The sequence below is a fragment of the Carassius gibelio genome, chromosome A5 (genome assembly GCF_023724105.1).
Source record: "Carassius gibelio isolate Cgi1373 ecotype wild population from Czech Republic chromosome A5, carGib1.2-hapl.c, whole genome shotgun sequence".
Taxonomy (NCBI): Eukaryota; Metazoa; Chordata; class Actinopteri; order Cypriniformes; family Cyprinidae; genus Carassius; species Carassius gibelio.
Genome location: NC_068375.1, coordinates 28,101,224 through 28,123,723, shown reverse-complemented (window position 1 = coordinate 28,123,723; position 22,500 = coordinate 28,101,224). Strand labels below are relative to the sequence as shown.

The following is a 22,500-nucleotide window of genomic DNA, read 5'->3' as shown; positions in this document are numbered from 1 at the left end:
CTTTGAGATAAACAGGAAGAGAAGTGATTGAAAACTTGCCTGTTTGGATTTCACTCAGTCAGATAGTAGAATGAGATGGCCTTTATAAATAAAAAGTGCACTGCATGCAGCAGCACCACACACAGTGAAAGTATTTGCCCAAAAGTTGAGAAGAAACAATGCGCACACCCACTGTGTATGTTTGATCCCGTGTTATGATGGCAGACTGTGCCTGGAGGAACACAGAGGCAGTGTAAGCCATTGTTCATTAATTCTGTGTGTGAGGAATAAAGCTGTGACTGAACCTGGATGTGAAGCCACATTGTGCTTTTTTTTTTTTCATGACCATGTCAGGAAGTTTGTGGCGGCGTCTGGGTCGTACTGTTCTTTATTTGTTCTTATTTCTCAGCTCTAACACCTGTTAGGTGCATCTTTATTCCCATCTACGGTTTGATCAAGTCTGCCTGTTTAATCCTCCCTCCAAATGGGCCACACACAAGGTTCCTGAGGACTAAAGATATGGCTCAGGAAGACACGTGGAGAATAGAAGCCCATAGATGTCAATTTGTGAATGAGATGCATGAATATTAAAGAGCCAACAAAGAGTGTTTTGTGTCCGATGTGTCTGTGTGTAAGACAAATTCACAAGTGAGAGAAGGGTCCTGAAACCTCCAGTCCATTATATGTGAAGAGAAGCATGTTAGATTAAACACTGAGAACACAACTGACAGAGAAACTGACAGCTTTATAAAAAGGGCAAGAGGCAAAAATTCTAATTGTGCTGCTGTCATGGACGCTTCAACAACCATGATTCAGCAATATGAAATGTGAAAGTGATTATTAAGAAGCTGCTGATTAGATTGAAGTCAAATGCAGAACTATTAAAAAGTTAATCAACGCATGAATCCAGCATTGCTTTCAGTAATGAAAGATTTCTTTTTAAAAATGTACTGTTACAAATGGTGGTCTGTCTATTGAAGCTGAAGTGCGATGACGTGTAATTACTCACAGCTGAGAGTGAGAAAGGGAAAGAAGATCAATAACATTTAGTTCCATGTCAGCTGCAAAGGAGGTTATGGCCTTTTTTTAGTCCCTGGCATTAGTGCTGAAAAACTGAAAGGTTTTCAGGCACAGAGCTTAGACTGCTCAGACAGTCATGATATTCATTTTTAGTCCAACCAGGAAGGCTAATTTGCCATGGGTTCCCTTAATATCCAATGGATTTTAATTTTTTAAATAATGAATAATAAAAAAAGGTCTATCCTCAAATTTATTTGAAAATACATGTATGTTATGTTACAAGAAATTTAATTACGTATCTTAATTAATCAAGTGTGATTTTTAACGTAAGCTGCTAACAAGTAGCATAGACTTACACAGTTGTCTGCTATAGAGCATTAAAAAAAATTATATAATTCTTTGCACCTTTTTAACAATTTGTTAGCATCAGTGTTGCTATTGTTAACTAAAAATAAAATAAATATTGTCTTAGCAACTAACTGAAATAAAATAAGTTTAAGTAATAAAAATACTAAAATTATATAAAAAAGAAAGCTAAATATTAAATATTAAAAATAAAAAGCACATGAAAATTGCAAACTGGAAATATACAAATGAAAGCTAATTCACTAATTAACTACTATAATAGTATATAAATATAATATAAAAAATAACACATGTTAGCATCTAAAAAACACAGCCACTTCAAAATACATGTTTGAGGTGTAATTGTATATCCTAAAAAAAAAAAGTTTTCTTCATAAATCAAATCCCACCTCTCTAAAAACCCATTCGAAATTCCCTAGAAAATCCATGGCTATTTCTAAATCATTCTATTCTGAATGTAATCAGAACTCATTAATAGTCTTATTTAGCATGGGATTTTGTTTTGACACAAATTTGGCCCATCATTTAGCATAAAAGTGACAGATGAAAACTGTTTTCTTTGAACGTGTGTTTATTTCTCTATTCAGTGCTGACTGCAAACTTTGATGCCTCGCAAGTAGTTTATTCTCAAGCGTTCAGAGACGCATCACCATAATTGTTTTTCATGGTCTTCTTTTCTGCATTGACGGCTCTATCCTGCCCTCGGCACATCACGATATTGAGAGTGAGGGTGCGGGGTGTATCTGATAAACCGAGCGCAACTCTATTTCACACACACAAACAAAGAAATGTATGGCAGTTTTGCTCCCTATAGTTCCCTTGAATTTGCATTCTCACTTTCATATACATTACCTTGAGTCTATTGCCTTTTTTATCACTAGTCTGTTGACTATATAGAAGTGTGTGGAAAGTTCTGTGCTAGTAAAGTTTTACATTTATATCCTAAGTCACAAGACATAATCATACAATGATGATACACACTTTACAAATCACTAACATGAATGACTTTAAGCTCTTTTGGGAACTGGTTAAGGACTCACTGGTTCTGTTGATTTCTGGTGGCAGATTGTGTTCTGGCTGATCCAGGCCTTCTGCTTCGAGATCGTAGCGGTCTCTGTCATCACAGTCATAGCGTTCGTGTCTCTGATGATCATGTCTAAGTCTTCGTTCGACATCTGCATCACGACTCAACATGGACGAACGTCTCCTCCTGCGTTTGCGACGGTAGCCTTGGGGCACTGGCACACCAATGTAGACAGACTGATGATCTGTGGAAGGCGCAACATGTTTTAATATGAAGATTAATAACATATGGTTCGATATCTTAGATGTCATTGATTTTGGAAAGTAATTTCATGCTCCATAGAAAATGCTCTGCCCACTCAAGCAAATCAATAAATCAGTATCAGAATCAATAAATGGCCTATATTCGTCTGCAATAAAATCGTCAAGTTTCCAGTTCTGTCAAAGTATAAATATCACATAAAGGCAAATGACTTTGCAAAATGTACGTTTACTGTTTAAATTCACTCTTAACTGATAATACATCTAATTATTATAGCAAACAATTGTTGGTAACACCCATTCCACATGTAACTGTTCAACACTGATAATGATAAAAACACGTTTCTTGAGCAGCAACTAAGCATATTAGAATGATTTCTGAAGGATCTTGTGACGCTGAAGACTAATTAATATTGTTGTACTCAAAAACATAATAATAAAAAAAATAAAATCATAAAGACTTAAATTTTTTCCCCTTATGGAACTGTTACTTTCTATAACTATTATTATCCCTCGTCTTATTTTATGTTTTATGAGATGTGAAGTGGAGGAGGAAAAACTGTCTGGTTAATTGTGAAAGTGAGAAGAAATGTGAAAAACATTTTTAGCTGCTGGCACAGTAATAATAACTTATCTCATTTGGACACAAAATGCTTTGTGTGATGTTGAGTTTTTTGTCTCATTGAGATGGCAGAATAGTAGGATGTGTGTGACACTTTATTTTCTGAATTGGGTCTGTCAAATCTTGATAAGATAATGGAAAGAACAGGTGAGTGAAGCAAAAAGCCTGTTTCTGGTTCAGATTTTGCTGTAATCATATTTAGGAGCTGCTGAAGGGTAACCATAAAACACAAACCTATATAAACTAAGCTATTGCCATAGTCTTTTCTTCCCTATTTTGACATATATATTCCACTGAAATGACTTCTCGAACATGAAAGAATATAGAGAGCGGGACTTGATTTTGTCAATCAGTGGATCACTGTTATTTGTTATTGCTGCAATTTCACTTGATAAATTTAAGTTATAAGTTATTCAACTAACTGTAGGGGTCTCCAAAGTGACAAAAACACACAAAACTACATACAGTTGCTTTAATATTTAATGACCACATTTTGTTTGTAACTTTATCTAATGTGGCAAAATCTGTTCATTAAAAGATATAATTTTTTAATAATAGCTTTAATTTGATTCATTTATTGGTTTAACATTTCACTTCACGTTTGTCTTCTATGTGTTAGGACAACATGTCCTAAATTAGCTCAACATGTAATTACTCTCATCCTGATCACCTGATTAACCATTCAACCATTCATGGTTTCATGCCTAAGGTTACTCACCCTCCTCCTCCTCCTCATAACGGTAACGACTGTTTCCCATGACTCGATCATGATCCATCCTGAGATGATAAAAAAGAAGATAATTTCATATTTATGAATTTTTCAAAGAAAGAATGGAAAAAGTATGCCAACTAAATGTGTGTTTCTCGAAAATGTGTCATATCAGAATCTCTTGTTTTGATGTTTTGATCTTGCATGACAGGAGGTCAGGGGCATGACTGGCGGCAATGGCACACACTGGGCATTGAGCTGTTTGCTGAATCTCTGCCAACAGCAGATCAATAGTGAAATAATTAACAGAACAAATGACCGATGGAAAGATACATAATTACACGAGCTGAGGAAAACTCATGCAGTCCGACTACAAGGCCAGAGGCTTCACTATAAAGCCACTAGAAATTGAAATTAACAATTTTATAAAGAAAGAATGCATTAAACTGATCAAAAGTGACAGTGAAGAAATTTATAATGTTACAAAAGGTTTATTTATAATAAATGCTGTTCTTTTGAGCTTCGTTTTCATAATGAACAATCATGAAATCCGCAAAAAAAAAAAAAAAAATTATTAAGCAGCACAACCATTTTCATTATTGATAATAATAAATAATGTTATGTGACCCACATATTATAATGATTCTGAAGGATCGTGTGATGCTGAAAACTCATTAATTAATTAATTAAATAGAAAACCGTTTTTTTTTTTATTGTTATAATGTTTCGCAATATTTCAGTTTTTACTGTAGTTTTGATCAAATAAATACAGCATAAGTGACTTAAAAAACAAAAACAACAACAAAAACATAACCAACCCCAAAATTTTGAATGGTATAAATAAATGCATACACTATTAAAATCAACAAGATAATTTCTATTGATCGAGGTCCTCTAAAGTAATCAATCCAGTTAATATATTACTGTATTCCCCATAAATAAATTTTTCTTCCAAATGTTCCTACTTCTGTAACATTAATTCATAGGATTGCTCTATAGTTCTAGCTCAGGTGAGGAGTCATGAACTTGTAGATGATAATGAGGATGCCTGGAGCTGCATCTGATTAGCTCTGCTGGGTTCCAAACGGGATAACTAGTTGTCACATTGGCGTCCTTCACACTCAATGGCCAGCAGAGCAAGAGCGAAAGAACAATGGGGAAAGAGGGAGAAAGAGAAATGCTGTTGGCCATTCTCACTCACAGGCTCAATCAATGGGTCCCCATTTGTACTCAACCCACTTCCAGCACTGGCCCAGTGTCCTCTATCTCTTCCTGCATTGTAGCTCTACTCTCTTCTGCTAACCTCCCTACGCCAGGCACTCTGTCTATATCGACTCACAATGACAAAAAATAGTTGGTAATTTTACTTCACACTATTTCAGTTGCTTATTAGTTTAGGAGCAACACTCAGATTTATAGTATTGTCAGTGTTAATTCTCCATGAATATTTAACTTTTTATTGCCAGCATGGGATGAAGACATTAAAATAAACATCTCATGGAACCTTGCGGTGTCAATCAGCGATTAAAATACTTGAAATAGGTCTTGTTCTTAGGACCCCCTAAATAAGATATACAGTGACAGCCATCAACAAGAAACATGAATATATTAATCATGTTAAATTAAATCTAATTCAGAAATAATAAGCGTTTTTATCTTAGCAAATCTGTGGATTATCTCATGCATTAAAATGAGTGCATAGATTTTATCGCTCATCACTGCATGATATTTTTCATTGTTTGCTTCTGCTTCTAACGTTTATCCTACACACACTACCATTTAAAGTTTGGGGTTGGTAAGATTTTTTTATGATTTTGAAAGGAGTCACCATGGCTGCGTTTATTTGATCAAAAATACAGCCGATTAAAAATAACTGCATTTAAAAATGTAATTTATTTCCTGCAAAGATACATTTTTAGCAGCCATTCCTCCAGTTTTCAGTGTCAGCTTCTAGTTTCATTCTAATGTGCTGTTTTGGTGCTCAAGTAACAGTTCTTAATAACAACAGTTGTGCAGCTTTATATTTTTGTGTATATTTTTGATACATTTTTAGGATTCTTTGATGAACAAAAACATATTTGAAATAGAACATACATCTTTTGTAACATTGTAAAAAGATTCTAAAAAAAAAAAAAAACTGCATTTGAAGCGTCCTTGAGCCATAATAATATCTGTAAAATGGTATTTCTGTGATGTAATTCTACCTCAAAAACACAAAAAGTGTAAAGACTTTACACGGGCAGCAGAGACACTCAAACAACCAAAATGCAGAAGGAAAAAAAACCCCAACAAAAAACATTTATAGCAGTGTCACATGACCCTAACACCAAATGTCATGCTGTTCAATGGATCACCCCGTTATCCGCTATAAAAAAGAATTACTACACAAAGCAAGTTTTGTTTTCATACTCAAAAATACATGCTTGGTAAAAAGTCCTACCTGATCTCAGTAGCGGTGCACGGATGGAGAGGAGAGAAGCTAATCAAAAGGACTCATCAATACAGGAAATCACTGAGGAGAACAACTCTATGGAACACAGAACAAAAACTGCATGTGACAGAATGAATCTGTAACCCTCTTCCAGATAATCACCCTCACATGCACAGACACACCCATTCATGCTAACACATCCACAAAGTGTGCGTCAATGTATGGACTGGTGACAAGGTCGATAAGTAGATAACTGGGTCTCAGGCAAATGGACCACTGAGGGGACAATACTGACTCACTGTGCACTCTCATCCTGTCCACATCTGTTCACTTCACCAGACTATTCACTCACTATGGTGTGCCTACATTAAATCCAAAACATTTTCAATTGGTTGTGTCAGAATGCAGGAAAAAAGTCAAGTCTTTCACTGACTTGAAGTCGTTTGTCTGAATCGGCCATAACAAACAAATTAACGTTGACTACAAACATTTCAGAACTGACAATACTTACACAGTTGCTTTTCTTTTTCACTCTGTGACTTCTCTCCTACAGCTGGGATACACACTTCTTTGGCCTTAAGCAAAAAATAAAATAAAATAAATAATAATAATATATTATTTTTCAAACACAAATGACAGGATAATCAGGATATGTGCTTTTGACATATGTTGACTACCAAGAAAAATCAAATTCATATCAGATGCTGAACTGAGTACATCAAAACACACACACACACACACACAAAATTAATAATACGTTTTGGAGCCAGCCTCTAGCGGCCAGTCAATGAATTGCAGTTTTAGACACGTCTGTGTTGGTTTCACGAGAGAGACCGGAAGGTCACTCTTTCATCATCCACACAAGGTTCTATATCAGGGACACATTCCATAACTGCCAGCAGAAACCCACTCATCATCCAACAGCCAGCACTCAATCATTTGTGCGAACCGAATATTTCCAGAGGAAATGGCATGTTGACGCATATGAAAAGCCATTTTCTACGTATATGGCATACTGGACAGAATCCACTCCACTTCTTGCATTGCATTTGTGTGAGTAATCAGGGACACTCAATATGATATTCATTGGCAAGATTGGATTGATTCTGCCGTCTGGAGCATGGCAGTCCCAGTCTGATTTGTTCGTTGATAACACCATATGGGTTTTTTGTCAGAAGATGATGAGATGAGGTGAGTAGGTGTGCATTACCTCAGGGATGATAGCAAGGCAAGGCACAGTGCATAGCCATTACCACGTGTAGTAAACCTCCAATGAATGAATGCCAGAAAAAACAAAGTCTGAAATGTAAAATGAAAACTCCAAATATTAACACTTTGGATGATGTTTGCACCAGCTAACAATAAATTCTTCAATGACTGATTCAAATATTTTGACCTTAAGATGCAGGTTATGCAAAAACAAGAATGGAAGAAAATTGGCTATTTTACTGAGAGAACCAGCACTGTAATTTTGAACCCATTTTCTTTAATTTACAGTTTACACAGTACCCTTATTATCTTATTAAAGAAATACCCTTTTTGCTGCACATTGCTCTTGCACATATTAAAAGTTCCTTCTGGGTACAGGCCTTTTTTTTTTTTTTTTTTTTTTTTTTTTTTAAGTGATTCGCATTACAATCACCCTGGGCCCTACCCTTTAGTCATTTCACTGATGACAGAACAAACTGAATGCCCTGCGGCTTTTTAATGTATAATATGCTCTCTTGATGTTTAAGGTGTTTATTTCAAAGACGCCGGTCTCAGATCAACACTGATGTATCTTCATCCAGATTTTAACCAAACCTCCAAACCCCTATTGTAGAGCAAACACTTTTTCCTTTGAACTGCCTGCTGTGATTCACAATCCCCAGTGAGAGAGATGTGCTGGGTTCATTACTTAGATAAGAGACAAAGCATTTTAAGCTGCAGCCGGAATGAGCCATATTCCCCCTCTCTTAGACACAAACAACCAGCTCTGGCCTTTTAATATTGTATTTCACTTTCAAGGAGTTGAATAGAGTTAAATGTAAATTTTAACCACATCAGAATCTTGGAGAGGGGATAAAACTATATTTTTCCTCCATATTGCGAATAAAACTGCAGTGCCTCTATTTAACTAATAAACTAAAAGTTTAATTTTGGCCATCCAAAATGTAGATGACTTTGTTTCTTGTTTGGAACCAATTTTAAACAATTTAGCATTACATCAATTGCTCACCAATGAGCTCCTTGAATGGGTGCCATCAGAATGAGAGCCATTTGATGTAAATGTCTCCAAATGAAGAAACAAATTTATGGCCTTTGAATTTAATATGAATTTTGGGGTAAAGTATTCCAGTGAGGTTTTCTTACATTCTCCTGAAGAACTTAAATTTTTGGATTTTACACTAAACAATAAACTGAAAACAAAATTACTACAAAAATGCAGTAAGATTTTTAAATTGTCTCAACAATAATGCTTTTAGCCAACCTAAAGTTGTTTGTTCATGCAATGATAATTGTCTTATTTTGTTTTTCATATTCTTGCCCAGCAACTGAAATAACAATTACTGTTGTTGAGCAAATGTATTATTTTCTGTTTCCTGGATGAAAAAAATAGAATGTGTAAAAAACCATTACCACTTTAAATGTCTATTTACGAATGATAAACATGGACTTGCTCCTTTATCATCTTTTCCAGTAAAATTATAATGATGGTATCAAGAACATACTGAAATGTTATAAAAACCATAATGGACAACTTTGTTTTTGTTTGTATAGTATCTTACAAGACTAAGATAGTCAGGATTTAGATTTAAGTTCAACATACTCTAGGCCTCAATACTTGACACACAAACCTCAAGAACAGTGGCAAGCAACAAAAGCACAAAAAAATATATATATATTTCAGTTGCCTCATTCCATCCCCCATCAGCTTTTCCAGAATCCCAGACGGGGCAAAAAAAAAAACAAACAAACAAAAAAAAAACATCTACCCGAGTATTGACTTTTAATCTGCAGTGCATCACTCAGTCTCCTTGCCTCATCCTCTTTTCATGCACTCATTCATCTGACAAAACCGAGAACCCCTCCTTCAGCCTCAATCAAGTCAGCAATTGTTAATTACTGTTATTAATGCTGTTATTATTATCATAATTACGCTAGTGTGAGTGCACTTTGTTCCCTGCTCTAAGTGCACAAAGTGTTATTTTCAGTGCTGAAGGTCATTTAATCCTATTGAGACAACAGCTATAATTATTCCACATGCAGCCTCTTGATAGCCATCATCATGAAGGGGAAATCATGCAACATCTACTACCCAGAACCACTAAAAAGGTGTGATTATGCACTAGAAAACGTCTTATGCATTCAAGAATTCAGACGGCCAGCTTCCATGAATCCACAAGCCCAGCTCCTTTGAAGTTTTCACACCTCCATGCATCACTCCACGGAAAAGCTTGAGAGAATTTGGGGCTTTATTCAACAATGCAGAATAAACCTGAGAGACATGTTTAAAAGGTTAATTCAAGCTAATTTTATTGCAAGTCACATTAATGTTTCTACAAAACCAGAGCTACATTTGATGGAGCGCAGCAGTCCATCTTTAGCAACACCCTGAAAAGGTCTATTAGCAAAGAGGTGTGATTGTGAGGCATTTCAAAATGACTGCTGACAACTAAAAGGGTTTATGAAAAGGGTAATTATGACAACTCTCAAGCTAAACTTTTTTTTTTTCAATCTTTCCAAACAGTAATAAAGGTGAAACATGAACTACACATTTAAAACAGCAGTTTATGACAGCTAAATGTTAAAGACAAATGAAACTTGAAGTACTGTTAAACACAAGGCCATGTATCCCTTCGTTTTAAAAGAATCCTACCTACAAATGAGTGTGGCTATTCCAGAATAGCCTGAGGTACTCCGGGGAAAAAAAGCTTCTGTTGTACTTAAGGCATTTCATTGGTACTTACAGTATTACTGTTAAGAAAGAACATCAGCATTACAAAATCCACATGCCCTTTTAAAATAGAAAGCAGATCCAAAAATAATCCTACGTGTTCATTTTTTTTCTTCTGAAAGTTGCATTCATGACATTAGTTTAATATAAAACAATTAAAAATGTGCATAAAAAGTTTTGAGAAACAATCTATACTAGATATGAATACCCAGCTTAATTTGCCAGTCACAATATTGATAATCTTTGACGAATTGCAAAGCTATGAATTTCCCTGAACTCATTGTAATACATAAACTTAATTAAATATTAAAATCATAAAAAAACATTTAAAAACCTGATTGCCAACAATTAGTTCATAAAATCATTTCTATGCACCTCATGAACTATTACATATGACAAAATGACTGATAAAACAAGCTCCCTTCATCCCATAAGACACAAAATGAATGAAATGGTGAAAAACGATGGACTGTGTAAACAGCATTTAAAGTTATATGTTATTAAAAGTTTGATAAATACAAGCATGTGGAGATCTACTACTGTCCCTTGATATAACCAAACATTTGATAAAAACATCTCCTTTTTTCATGCGTAAAAACATTTGTATCAACAGGTAGTGCAACAGGCTTTATCTTAAAACATTGTGAAAGGGTAAACTTTTTATATACAAAAATCACAGTTAAATTAATAAATATTTAAGATGCTGCTTCTTTTTCTTTGTGGTTCTTAAGCTCGATTGTCCACTTCATCCATTCCCATACCTGATAGTGCTCCTTGGCTCTCCAGCTGGGAAAATGGAAGGGCTAATTTGGGCTGTTCTTGTTCCAGGTCAAAAGGGATGGGGTCTGGAGCCCAGGTGTCAGGCTCTTCTACAGGAATCGGCAGGTAGCCTCCGTCACGAGGTAGACACATACACCATCCAGCTCCCACGAGGTCCAGTTCACTGTACTTAAAACTGATCTTAAAGTCCACCACGTCTTGAGACTCACTCATCTCCACCAAAAGATTCCAGAAGACACAGCTCAGGAGAATACCAAGAAGCTAAAAGAAACATTAAAGTTGTGAAGTGTCAAGAGATAGTTTTTTGGATATGGATCATAAAGAACTCTTTACACCTAGAGCTATAATTGTATGCTGAAAGTGCAAAAAAAAGTCACCTAAATAAAAAAATAAAAAATACTCTTAAATTAAGAACTTGGCAATTCTTATACTTATTCAGCAAGCATACATTTAAAATAATGTTGAAAAATATTTATATTTTAAACATGTATTTATTTTTGCTTTATATCAAGTTGTGATTTCCAAAAAATATTAAGCAGTGCAACTGTTATAAACACTGATAATAGTAACACATTTTATGGAGAACAAACTTCAAACTTCAAATTTCTGAAGGATCATGTGACGCTGAAGACTGGACCAATGGCTGCTCAAAATACTGCTGGATTTCACATGAATAAATTACATTTGGAAATATATTAAAGCAGTAACTTGTTTTCAATTGTCAAAATATTTCTGTCTATTATTGTTTTACATTTTTTTGATGAAATAAATGCAGCCTTGGAATAAACTCTCTTAAAAAAAAAAAAAAAATTCAAATGCTGACCCTAATAATAGTGTCCATAAAGTTTACATAAAATCTGTACAGAACTTCTACCAGAGATACTTTTAATTTTGTTTAAACTGAAGCACAATAAGTGAGCACCATATTATTATTATTATCCATTTTTTATATATTGGAAAGTTAATATCTTCTATTTTAATTTCTTTTTCTTAAATTTTAAATCTTAATATCGCTGTCCTAGGTGCATCAGGACAGATTAGCTATTACACTACTGCAATTAGTATTTTCAGAGACCTTCACATATGGACTGAGAGTACATATTCAATCTAATTCTAAACTGAACTATTTTCAAAGTAAGAGTTGCAGATCCAATCTAGACAAATCTTTTTTTCTTTTTTTTTTTATGCACAGCATATGATAAAATATACAGTAATACTGTGCATAGACAGGAGCAGATCATTAATCCAAACATACTGTGATTTACTAGACAGCTGCCTTGTCACACTCTCCATCATATCTGTGCAAGTGGACTATTCCTCTCTGTTCTAATTAGAGGATTATTTCATTAATGGAGGAATGTGACAGCACGGCCGTGTGGCTGCATTTAATGTGACCTCTTCCCTCACCTCGGCAAGGGGCCAGATGAGACCGAAAAATAGAGAGACAGATGAGCAGGCTAGTTGTTTTAGAAAAAAAGTTTTCAAGTTTGTGCTTTAGCAAGACTGGGCAGCAGTTTCTCCGAGAGTCATTCACCCCTCGTTTTCTAAAATGTATTGTTTGCCAGAAGATTCTCTAATGAGGGAAGAGTCAAACTGAAAAGGTAGTAGGCTATCAAAATTGAAATGTGGAATGCCAGGGGATATAAAACGTGCAGAGAGAAAATTACATGATGAAGAGATACAAACATTGCAGGATAGGATGATATATAAGTAATAAACAGTAAGCACAAGAAGGGAAGGATGATCACAAAACCTGTGGTAGTCCAACTGCACAGCAAATTCCAATAGTAGCTCCAATATTGTCCCCCATCCACAGGTTCACAGCATGGATACAGCCACGCACATGAATTATTCCATCTAAAGTTTCACGCTTTAATACAGAAGAGAGAAAGAAATCAAATTCGGTACAGGTGGTAGGTAAAGCTCTGATTCTGTGACGGAAACAAGCTTAAAATATCACAAAGAGTGTCCATGGTAATGGGATAATAGAGGTGGTGCTTGTAATGGCTCTGATGTGATTTGTGGGGTTTTCATCTATGGAACAAACAACTGAATGAAGCCACCATTACAGATGATTGCATTTGAAATGGTTATTGGAGGTTTTTGTTTTCCTGCCACAGCTTCTCCTTTAAATATAATCTCACGTGTCAAAGTCTGGTAAATAATTCTTTCCGAATGCATCACTGGATATGACAGTGAGTATTCCGTAAAATGATGCAAGTCATTTAATATCAGTCAGTGATGGCAGGTCATTGTAAGAACGTGGACTTGAAAACCTCAGAGAGAGCTCAATTTCACCTGCTGGTTGAGAGTTTTGTAGCCACAGAGTGTGTTCACAACTTCTCCAACCTGATAGAAATAAACACACAAGACAACTCATTAGTAAAATTGTAGTTTTTGTAAACCATGTCAAGTGACTTTTGGTCAATGTGATGCCGTTGGTGCAGAAGAATGTTGGCTAACTGTAAATGTTGTGTTTTGATGACCTTTGACCCTTGAAATGAATTTCATATTACAGAATTCCATACTGAATTCCACCATGCATTTATAACCATGCTGATGTGATCTTTAAAGCAAAGGGTCAGTGCAGTGATGGAATCTGTAATAGGACTAATGAGCAAGGAGCCCATCTAATCAGATTACAAGTAGATCATAAATCTGCCTGCTCCCAAAAGCCCGGTCCAATTCCTCTTATACAATCTATTCATACTAATGTGACCCTTCACCCCATCTTAAAAAAACAAAACAAAAAAAAAACAAGTAGGCATCAGCTATAAGATACCATGTTTGAGATGACGTGGTTACGTCATGCATAATTTGGATAACTTGATTATGCTTTCTGCAGCCAATAAGAGTACAGTACACCCTTATAACACATTTTACTTGTATGAAGATTATCTCTCATACCATGGGCAAAAAATGCTACAAAAATCAGCAGATTACTGAGTGTCTGCACTTAGTTCATTTACTAAATTCCCTTTATTTACTAATATTTACATTTTTGCTATTAGGATTGTACTTGATAAGGGAACATGTGGAGACAAGTATCTGAAATTCAGATTAAGGATCTGAAGCCTTGCTCATGCTTGTGTAGCCTGTGCTCGCTCACTGCATAGTGAGCTGTCATACCAAAAGAAGAGCAGTGCATTAGTGCCCAATCAACATTTATTAACTCAGAGAGAAAGAGAGAGAGAAGCACTCATAAACAGTAGAGGAGATTCTATGCAGCACAGGGCAGGCAAATTAAATTCTCTCCGTCATGATGCACTCTCCACTGACTCATGGAGAACGGCATTTACTAGAAAGCTCTCTAAACCCACCAGAAAAAAAAGATCAGAAATCAGCTCCCTGTACTCGCAGACCTGTGTGTCAGACTGCTTCCATTGCAAAAAAAAACACATTCTCTTCAGCGAGAAAAGATTACTGGTGAATTCGTGAAAAACACCGGATGACATATGCACTGATTAATGCATCACGACTGGGAGAAGTGCACGGAATGACTAACACTTTGACGGATGCAGCAGGTGTAGGGAACACCGCAGGCCAACGCACTCGTGCCATTGCAGAAGTGATACTGGTTTACTTCCCAATCCTTGTATTCATCGCCTCCACAACAAGAAAACTGAAAAGACAAAGACGAGATTGAGATTAAAGAGCAGCCTAAAAGAGGAATCTTAATTAGTCTTCAGTCTTCAGTGTCACATGATCCTCCAAAAATTATTCTAATATGCTGAAAAAACATTTCTTTTCGAAAACTGCTGTACTGCTCAATTGTCTGAATCATCTGTGATTTACATTTTTCATCATTCTGTGATGAATAGATAGAACAGACAGCAAATGTGACATTATTGTCTTTACTGTTACTTTGGGTCAATTTAATGTATCCATTGTCATTTTTAGGTGTATGAATGGGACTGTAATTGACAAACTCTATATTTACACTTGAAAGGTGTACATTATTTATGGCTGAACTTGTATTAAGCGGTGTATAATTCACTAAGCTTGCTTTAATAAACTAGTTAAACAACCTTTTTTTGCACGTAGTCCAATATGTTCTTGAAGTCCAGGTCATCATAGTAGTGCTTAATTCCTTCTCGTATACTATTCTGAAACAATTTGATTGTCTAAAAACAAAGGAAAATTAACCTCATTGACAACAAAGCATTCAGCATAGCATTGCCTCTGCTCTTAACGTTTCTTCAAGTCTTACCGTCTTTTCAAAAATCAGGGCAATGATGAGGGCAAGAGCCTGGAGAGCCAGCAGAACACACAGCACGCACAGGAACTGCACAAAAAGTCAATTTTAAGTCACAGAACAAAAAATCCATCTGTAACATGGTAGAACATACACGCATGCGCCCAGACAAGCAACACTCACCATGTGCAGCAGAGTCTTGTTGTCCCTGAGGGATCCCACCATACCCATCACAGACACAGTGAACATGACGAGACCCAGCAGTATAAGAACAACAGCAGGAGCCAAAAACATCCCCTCCAGGGTGCGATTCTTCTGCCTCTCCACTTCTGCATACACGCCGATACAGAGCACACACAGACCGAGCAGCTGAGGGGACAGGGGCAGTGGTAGGTCTGGTAAAACATCTCTACAAGTCACATCAGATTACATCATTTCATAACATCACTTTACATAACTAAATCAGACATACAGCAGATATGAAGATGAAATCAATGTTTTAATGTACAACCAAGTCATGCACATTAGTCATGTGATGGAAAACCAAACAATGAATCATTTGTGTTCCTCACATTAATCCCTAAAAGAAGACCGATGTAATTCTTAAGAGTGCTGAGCTAAAACGCACAAGCAATGTAAATGAAATGACGCAAATCATAAAGAAGATTGATGTAGCCATCCTAATATCAATTTGTATCCTAACAAAAGAATTTATTAGCGTTCTAATTGAAAACCACTTCATTCTCAATTTTCTTCCCAGACTCTTCTTCCTGGAAAGTTAATTTAATAAATCTTGATGGATGACTCATTTTGTCATCTGTCAATTTCAGATTATGACATCTTCAGATATTTACTTCAGTTATTTTGTTTTAGTGATGCCTGATAAAATAAGTGTCATGGCTATGAGCCTACCTTAAAGGATAAGGCAACCCAAAATGAAAATACTGTCACAAAATAATATATTTTGAAGAATGTTGGTGACCAAACAGTTTCGGTTCGCCAACATTATTCAAACTATCTTCTTCTGAATTCCACAGAAAAAAAGACATACAGGTTTGGAATGACATGATGGCGAGTAAGAGATGAGCAAATTGTCATTTTTGAGTAGACTGTTCCTTTTAAGAGTAGAGACTGAAAGGGGGAGAGAAAAGATGGAAAGAGATTTGAAGAGTATTCTGAAAGGCTTTTATGCTTGTATCATCAAGTTCCAAAAACCCCAAATCAAGATATTCCCATAAGGCACTGACAAATAGCATTTCCTGTGAAAAAACAAAGAAAAAACTGAACACTAATGACTCGTGAGTCTAGCAACTTACAAATTGTAATCATACATTCGATCATACAATAAATACAGTAAAAAAAATAGAGTAAATAAAACTAAAATAGTTTAATTAGGTAAAAGCAATATCTGTATTTGAATGTTATGTGCCCATGTAACAATGCACAAATATTAAATTTTTGAATGAAAGTATATATATATATATATATATATATATATATATATATATATATATATATATATATATATATAATATTTAGATCTATATTATATATAGATAGAGACGATAAAGAAGTAATAAAATAAACATCATGTCCAAGTCTTCGTATAATTTAAATATTATTAGTTACCAACAACTTACAGGAACCAAATAAGTATGTAAGAAAGTGGCGCATTTACAGAAACGATAACAACGTCCTGCGCCTTTAAATCTGTCAGCGACGCTTGTCAATTGTCTTTACTGAGCCACGGAGGTCATCTGTGAAATGTTAAAGTGAAACTGTCAAGTATCTCAAAGTGACTTGGCAGAAACGGTTAAAGTTACCATGATATTTATACTGCCTATATACGTTCAAAACACAGACACTTTAGCTTATTCATTCAGGGCGAGTGTGTGTAACGTTACTGTTCATGTGAGGGTGAAACAAATCAATAGGACAGCATTCGTTTTAAAAGTATACTTACCGAGAACAGCATTGAATAGACATTTAAAGAGAATTTAACGAAATAATAGAAGTGATTGGTTTTTCTCCATTCTTCGTAAGACGGCATGGTGACAGCCTTTAAATAGTGTCAGTTAGCCTGAGATTTCCATGAATTCAGATGTTAGCCGATGCCGCTAAAACTCAATGAGCCTTTGTTCTTTATAGAGACGGCAGTCTGTTTAAAAGACCCTAACACCCGTCTAAATGAATAACGAGAACTTCCATCAAGTGTTCCGCTTAGCTGTAGACTCCTCTGAATTAGTTTGAAAGGATAAGCACACATCAGCAGCTGCAAGGTGTAACTTTCATCCCAATAACAACTTCCGCCCCGCCACACAACTTGCTGCACAAACCTTAAAGGGCCAGCACAGGTGACATTCAACCATAGATAGAGAGATAGTAGATACATAGACAGACACATATAGACAGACAGACAGGCGTAGATAGATAGATAGATAGATAGATAGATAGATAGATAGATAGATAGATAGATAGATAGATAGATAGATAGATAGATAGATAGATAGATAGATAGATAGATAGATAGATAGATAGATAGATAGATAGATAGATATGCTCTAAACTAACAAAGAGACATTTAAATATGCTTGAGTGCAATTCTGTTAACATTTTTTTCCATCTGGAGTATTTTTGACATAAATGAGAATCCCCTCAAACATGCAACCTCTTGTCATATCCTTTGACTTTATAAGCCCATGCCAGCCAGTTGATAATCTGATTTATAAAAGATGTGTTTGTCTTGAAGAACTAAAGCCTCTTAAATATGCCAAGGAAAGAAAACATCTCTTTAAGATGTGTCACAATAGTTTTAATCTTCAGAAGTAGGCTACTTGTTGTTCACTTCTTTTGGCATCATATCAGTGGTTCACAGAAAATCCTATTTTCTTCCATTCATGCTCACAAACATTGATTATCTCCCAAGTAGCTTGTGGTTGTAATTACATTTTTCAAAAGTCTTTTTCTTCCCAGTCCTGCTTCAGCACTACAGCTTTTCACTTCAGGGCAAACTATCAGATGGTCTTTTTACAATACATTTAAAATAATAGTCTCTACCATATATTGGCATATTTCTTAACTCATGCCTAAATGAATATATCTGCACTCTTATTAAATGTAGTCAAAATCTCAAGATGGAAAGTATGTAAACTTAATTGCACTCAAGCTATCTATCTATCTATCTATCTATCTATCTATCTATCTATCTATCTATCTATCTATCTATCTATCTATCTATCTATCTATCTATCTATCTATCTATCTATCTATCTGTCCATCTATCTATATATCTCTCTATCTGTCTGTCTGTCTGTCTGTCATCTGTGCTGGCCCTTTAAAAGGTTTGTGGAGCACGTTGTGCAGCATAATATATATCAATATATATTGTCAGTGCTCTGTTGTTGTTTAATCTTTCTCTGTTTGTGTTGTGTTTGAGCACATGGCTCTGTCTTTGTTTGTGTTGTGCCATGTGCTCCTCATGTCCCGCCTCGTTGTTACCCATTGCCAGCCCCCCTTGTTTAGTCCTTGTTGGGTCCTCGTTTGTCAGAGTGTTGTCACCTGTTCCTCATGTCATGTGTTATAGTTCATCATACTAACTATCTTTGAGCTACTGTGCACCCTCTGTTGCTTTGGTTTGTAGAGTCAGCTTCTTGTTGTTCTACCAGTTTATCTAGTTTTGTTCAGTCTTTTGTTCCAGAGTATCCATTCCATTGTTTGGTTTTATTCTCTTTTAGTTTTTTCTTTATTTTGCCACTGTAGTTGGCTTTATGCTTCTTTTTTTCCCTTACTAGTTCTGTAGTTTAGTTTAGCTCTATTGCTGGTTGTGCATTTGTCTTTGCTTTCTGTTTCGTCTGCAGCGTCGGTTCTGTTCTGTCCCTGTCCTGGAGGCTGAGCATCTCTGGCTGATCTCTGTTCTTGCCTTGCAGCAAGACCTGTCCTGTGCTTGAGTTACCGCATGTGTCCAGGCCCTTATCCCTTGTGCTAGAGTTTCTTTCAGAACTTCGCTGCTACCTACTGGTCTTGCTCTGCCTTGCCTTTACTGCTGACCTGAATGCTATCATCTTGGTCTGGACTAAGCAACCACTTTCTCAGTCTGCCTGTCAATGAGCCTTACCAGACTATTTTTGGGCTGTGTTCACTCTCCTCCTGCTTTGTCAGTTGCTTGTGAATTAACCTGTTAATACTTGGTCTGCATTCTGTGAGAGTCCTCTCTCCTTGATTTAATGGTGTTGATAATGTGAGGTTTTTGATGATTAGTTGTATGTTTGGCCTCAATGATTGATTTGTGCTTATCATTTTTTGCAGGTTTATCAGAAGTGCAACTTTTCCCACATGACACCAGCGCTCCTCATCTGGGCTTCATCCTCACCTTCTTTCTTTGTTCAACTTCTTTCTTTGTTCTACTGTGTTGTGTAAGTTTGTATTTCACCTATACATTTTTGCATGATTTTTTATTATTAATTATAAATGAATTTGTCGTGTTTAAAAACAGATTCTTATTTTTGCATTGTCATAATTATTTCAATTATTAATTATAAATTGCTAGTTTTTAATACATGTTTTATTGTTGTATTATATGCTATTATTATTACTTTTGTATTGTTCTGTGATTTTAATGATTAATTATAAATTGTTAGTCTTTTAATTAGTTAGTTAGATTTTTATTATGTCATTATTTTTAAATAAACTGTTTTAGTGCAATTAAAGCTTCGATTGTTATTTTTCCTATTTCCCATCAGCAGTTGAAATAAAACGAAATTCTTAAAATTATACAGTAGCATTATAAAAAACTGTTTAATACTATACAGTATTATTGAAAATCAACAGTATGATACTGTACTTTGACATGGTACAAAATACAGTAGATATGTATTCTATATTACAGTAAGGTAAACACTACTGTAGTTAGTCTTACAGTAATTTTACTGTTGAATGAAATACTCCATCTACTGGATAATTGTTGCCAGTAAGTTACTGTTAATTTGACAATATTTTTTTTTACAGTGGTTTAATTTAACTTTACACCTCAGTCAGGTTAGATGACATACTGAATTGAACATTTTTGTCTAAAAGGTTTTTTGTTTTTGTTTTTTAAGACTTTTTGCCTACTGAACCATCGGTATATTAAACAGTATAGTCCAATGAATGCATTCACCTCTAACCCTCACAGCCTCATTTTGATTACTGTCTAAAATAAGGCACTACCCTGTGCGAGATCTACTGACAAAATAATGTTTCATAGTTTGAGAAAATAAGCAAAACATTAACACTCAAAACTCTGAAAAGTGTCTATTTCTCTCTCTGTTAGCAGTTTTTTTATTATCCAATTACTGCTCAACAAAGCTGTTATTCCACATTCTTTTAGCTTCATTTCACTGTTGCAAAACTGTATAGACAATTATAAACCACTTTTCATTTTTATCTGAAGTACTGAATTCACTTCCACACATGTCCTGATGCATTGAGAGGCACTGAGCTTATAAGGGTTGGGATATTTTTTAGATGAATGAAGGTCTTCCAGAGTTGGCCAGATTGTGACCCAAATCTTGTCTCTCAAGGTACATTAAATGTGACCCATGAGAATGACAGTTGATGTGTGAAATTACATTTCTGATTTTGTTCTTGTCAAAAACCAGTAGCCATGGTAAATCTTGATTTGTTGAGCAGAGCTCCTTTCTAGAAGATATTATATTTAAAAGTTAGAGTAAATACAAGACTTAAAAAAAGACAAGAGCATTAAAAGGATTGTCAAGCTACATTTTTTGCATTGCATACAATCTTTTGAGTGATCCAGTTTATCAAGATAATCTTGATGGGTTCATAAAACAAAATATCTTATTCAACCATAAATAAATAAATAAATAAATAATAATAAAAAACTAAGGAAATGAAAATATGCCCATATGAAATTAGATGTCTGCAAATCAGATGCTTTCATGATACATGGTTAATTAACACTGAAGAATTGCCACAGCTCATCACAATTACATGCTTCCCACAGAGGTTCTTTCGAGGAATTTGCAATTCAGGTAATGCATGTGATGTGCTTTCTCCACAACAACATAATCTGCATGCTTGCGGAGTCCCTTTGTTGAATTATGGAAGTTTTTTTTTATTTTACTCAAAAAGAAAACAAACAAACTCTCATAGTGAAAATGATCACAAATGATCACAAATCTAATAATAATAATAATAATAATAATAATAATAATGCTATTTTATAAAAATGTACCAAAAATAATTCAATAAAAATTTTGCCCATAGCTTTGTAGTGTTGTGTTGATAGAGTGATTCACTAAAATGCTAAAAAAAATTGCTTTGTAAAGGGCAGTTCCCTGGATACTCTGAATCATCTAGCATAAAAACATCCTTTGTTGCAGTACATGGAAACATACATAATGTGTGTATTCTCTATTGTGAATGGTGACAGTAAAATGATGGCCAAAAGAATGAGAAAACCCTCGACAAAGCATGTCCATAATTTGCTTTGTCTGATGCTGAAGAATTTGAAAAGTCTGCACAGAGCATTTCCCCAAAACCCCAGGAAACTTTTCAGATCGCATGACACAACATCAGTGCCTGGCCTTACTGATTCTCATTTTGAACACATAAAACATGCCAATAAATAAATAAATGAATAAATAAAAAAAATTAATCCCTTCCTTTGCAGCCATAACAGCTTACACTCTTCTGGGAAGGCTTGCAACTAAATGTTGGAACATGATTGGGATTTGTGCCCATTCAACGCATCAGTGAGGCATGGCACTAACGTCGGGAAAATGCTGGCTTGCAGTCAGTGTTCCAAAGTGATTCTGAGGCTGCCCAAATACAACTTATCAGAAAAATAATACAAACTGTATTTACTTTATAGCATTGTCTATCATGCATTGTCTTAACCACCTGCCAGATTGAGTTTAAATTGAACGCGAACTGAGATGAATCCACCAGGTGGAGACCGTGAGCTTTTACTGAATTACTTGTGTCAAATTGAAATGAGTTAGAATTTAATAAGTAAATAAGTGATTTAATGTGGAAAGGAACTGACAAAAAGCATCATACCAAATAATTTACATCGTTCTCCAAAAATTTGAAGACCTATATTAGCCTTTTTCTGTACACCCCGAAAGAACCATACAGCATCTTCCAATTTAAATAAAAGGTGAGCTCTGAATCGACA

The 22,500-nt window shown here is 35.2% G+C and overlaps 1 protein-coding gene across 1 annotated transcript; it reads right to left on the bottom strand.

Moving 5' to 3' along the window:
* Nucleotides 1-9,901: 9,901 nt before the first annotated feature.
* LOC128009552 (tetraspanin-15) lies at nt 9,902-17,649 on the bottom strand. The gene is made up of 8 exons (XM_052592956.1): nt 17,287-17,649; nt 15,507-15,692; nt 15,339-15,413; nt 15,157-15,252; nt 14,634-14,750; nt 13,427-13,477; nt 12,882-12,998; nt 9,902-11,389 (listed from the first exon to the last, which is right to left on the bottom strand). Exons 1-8 carry the CDS (start codon nt 17,371-17,373, stop codon nt 11,075-11,077), a joined length of 1,044 nt encoding a protein of 347 aa, XP_052448916.1. The 5' UTR covers nt 17,374-17,649; the 3' UTR covers nt 9,902-11,074.
* Nucleotides 17,650-22,500: the final 4,851 nt, after the last annotated feature.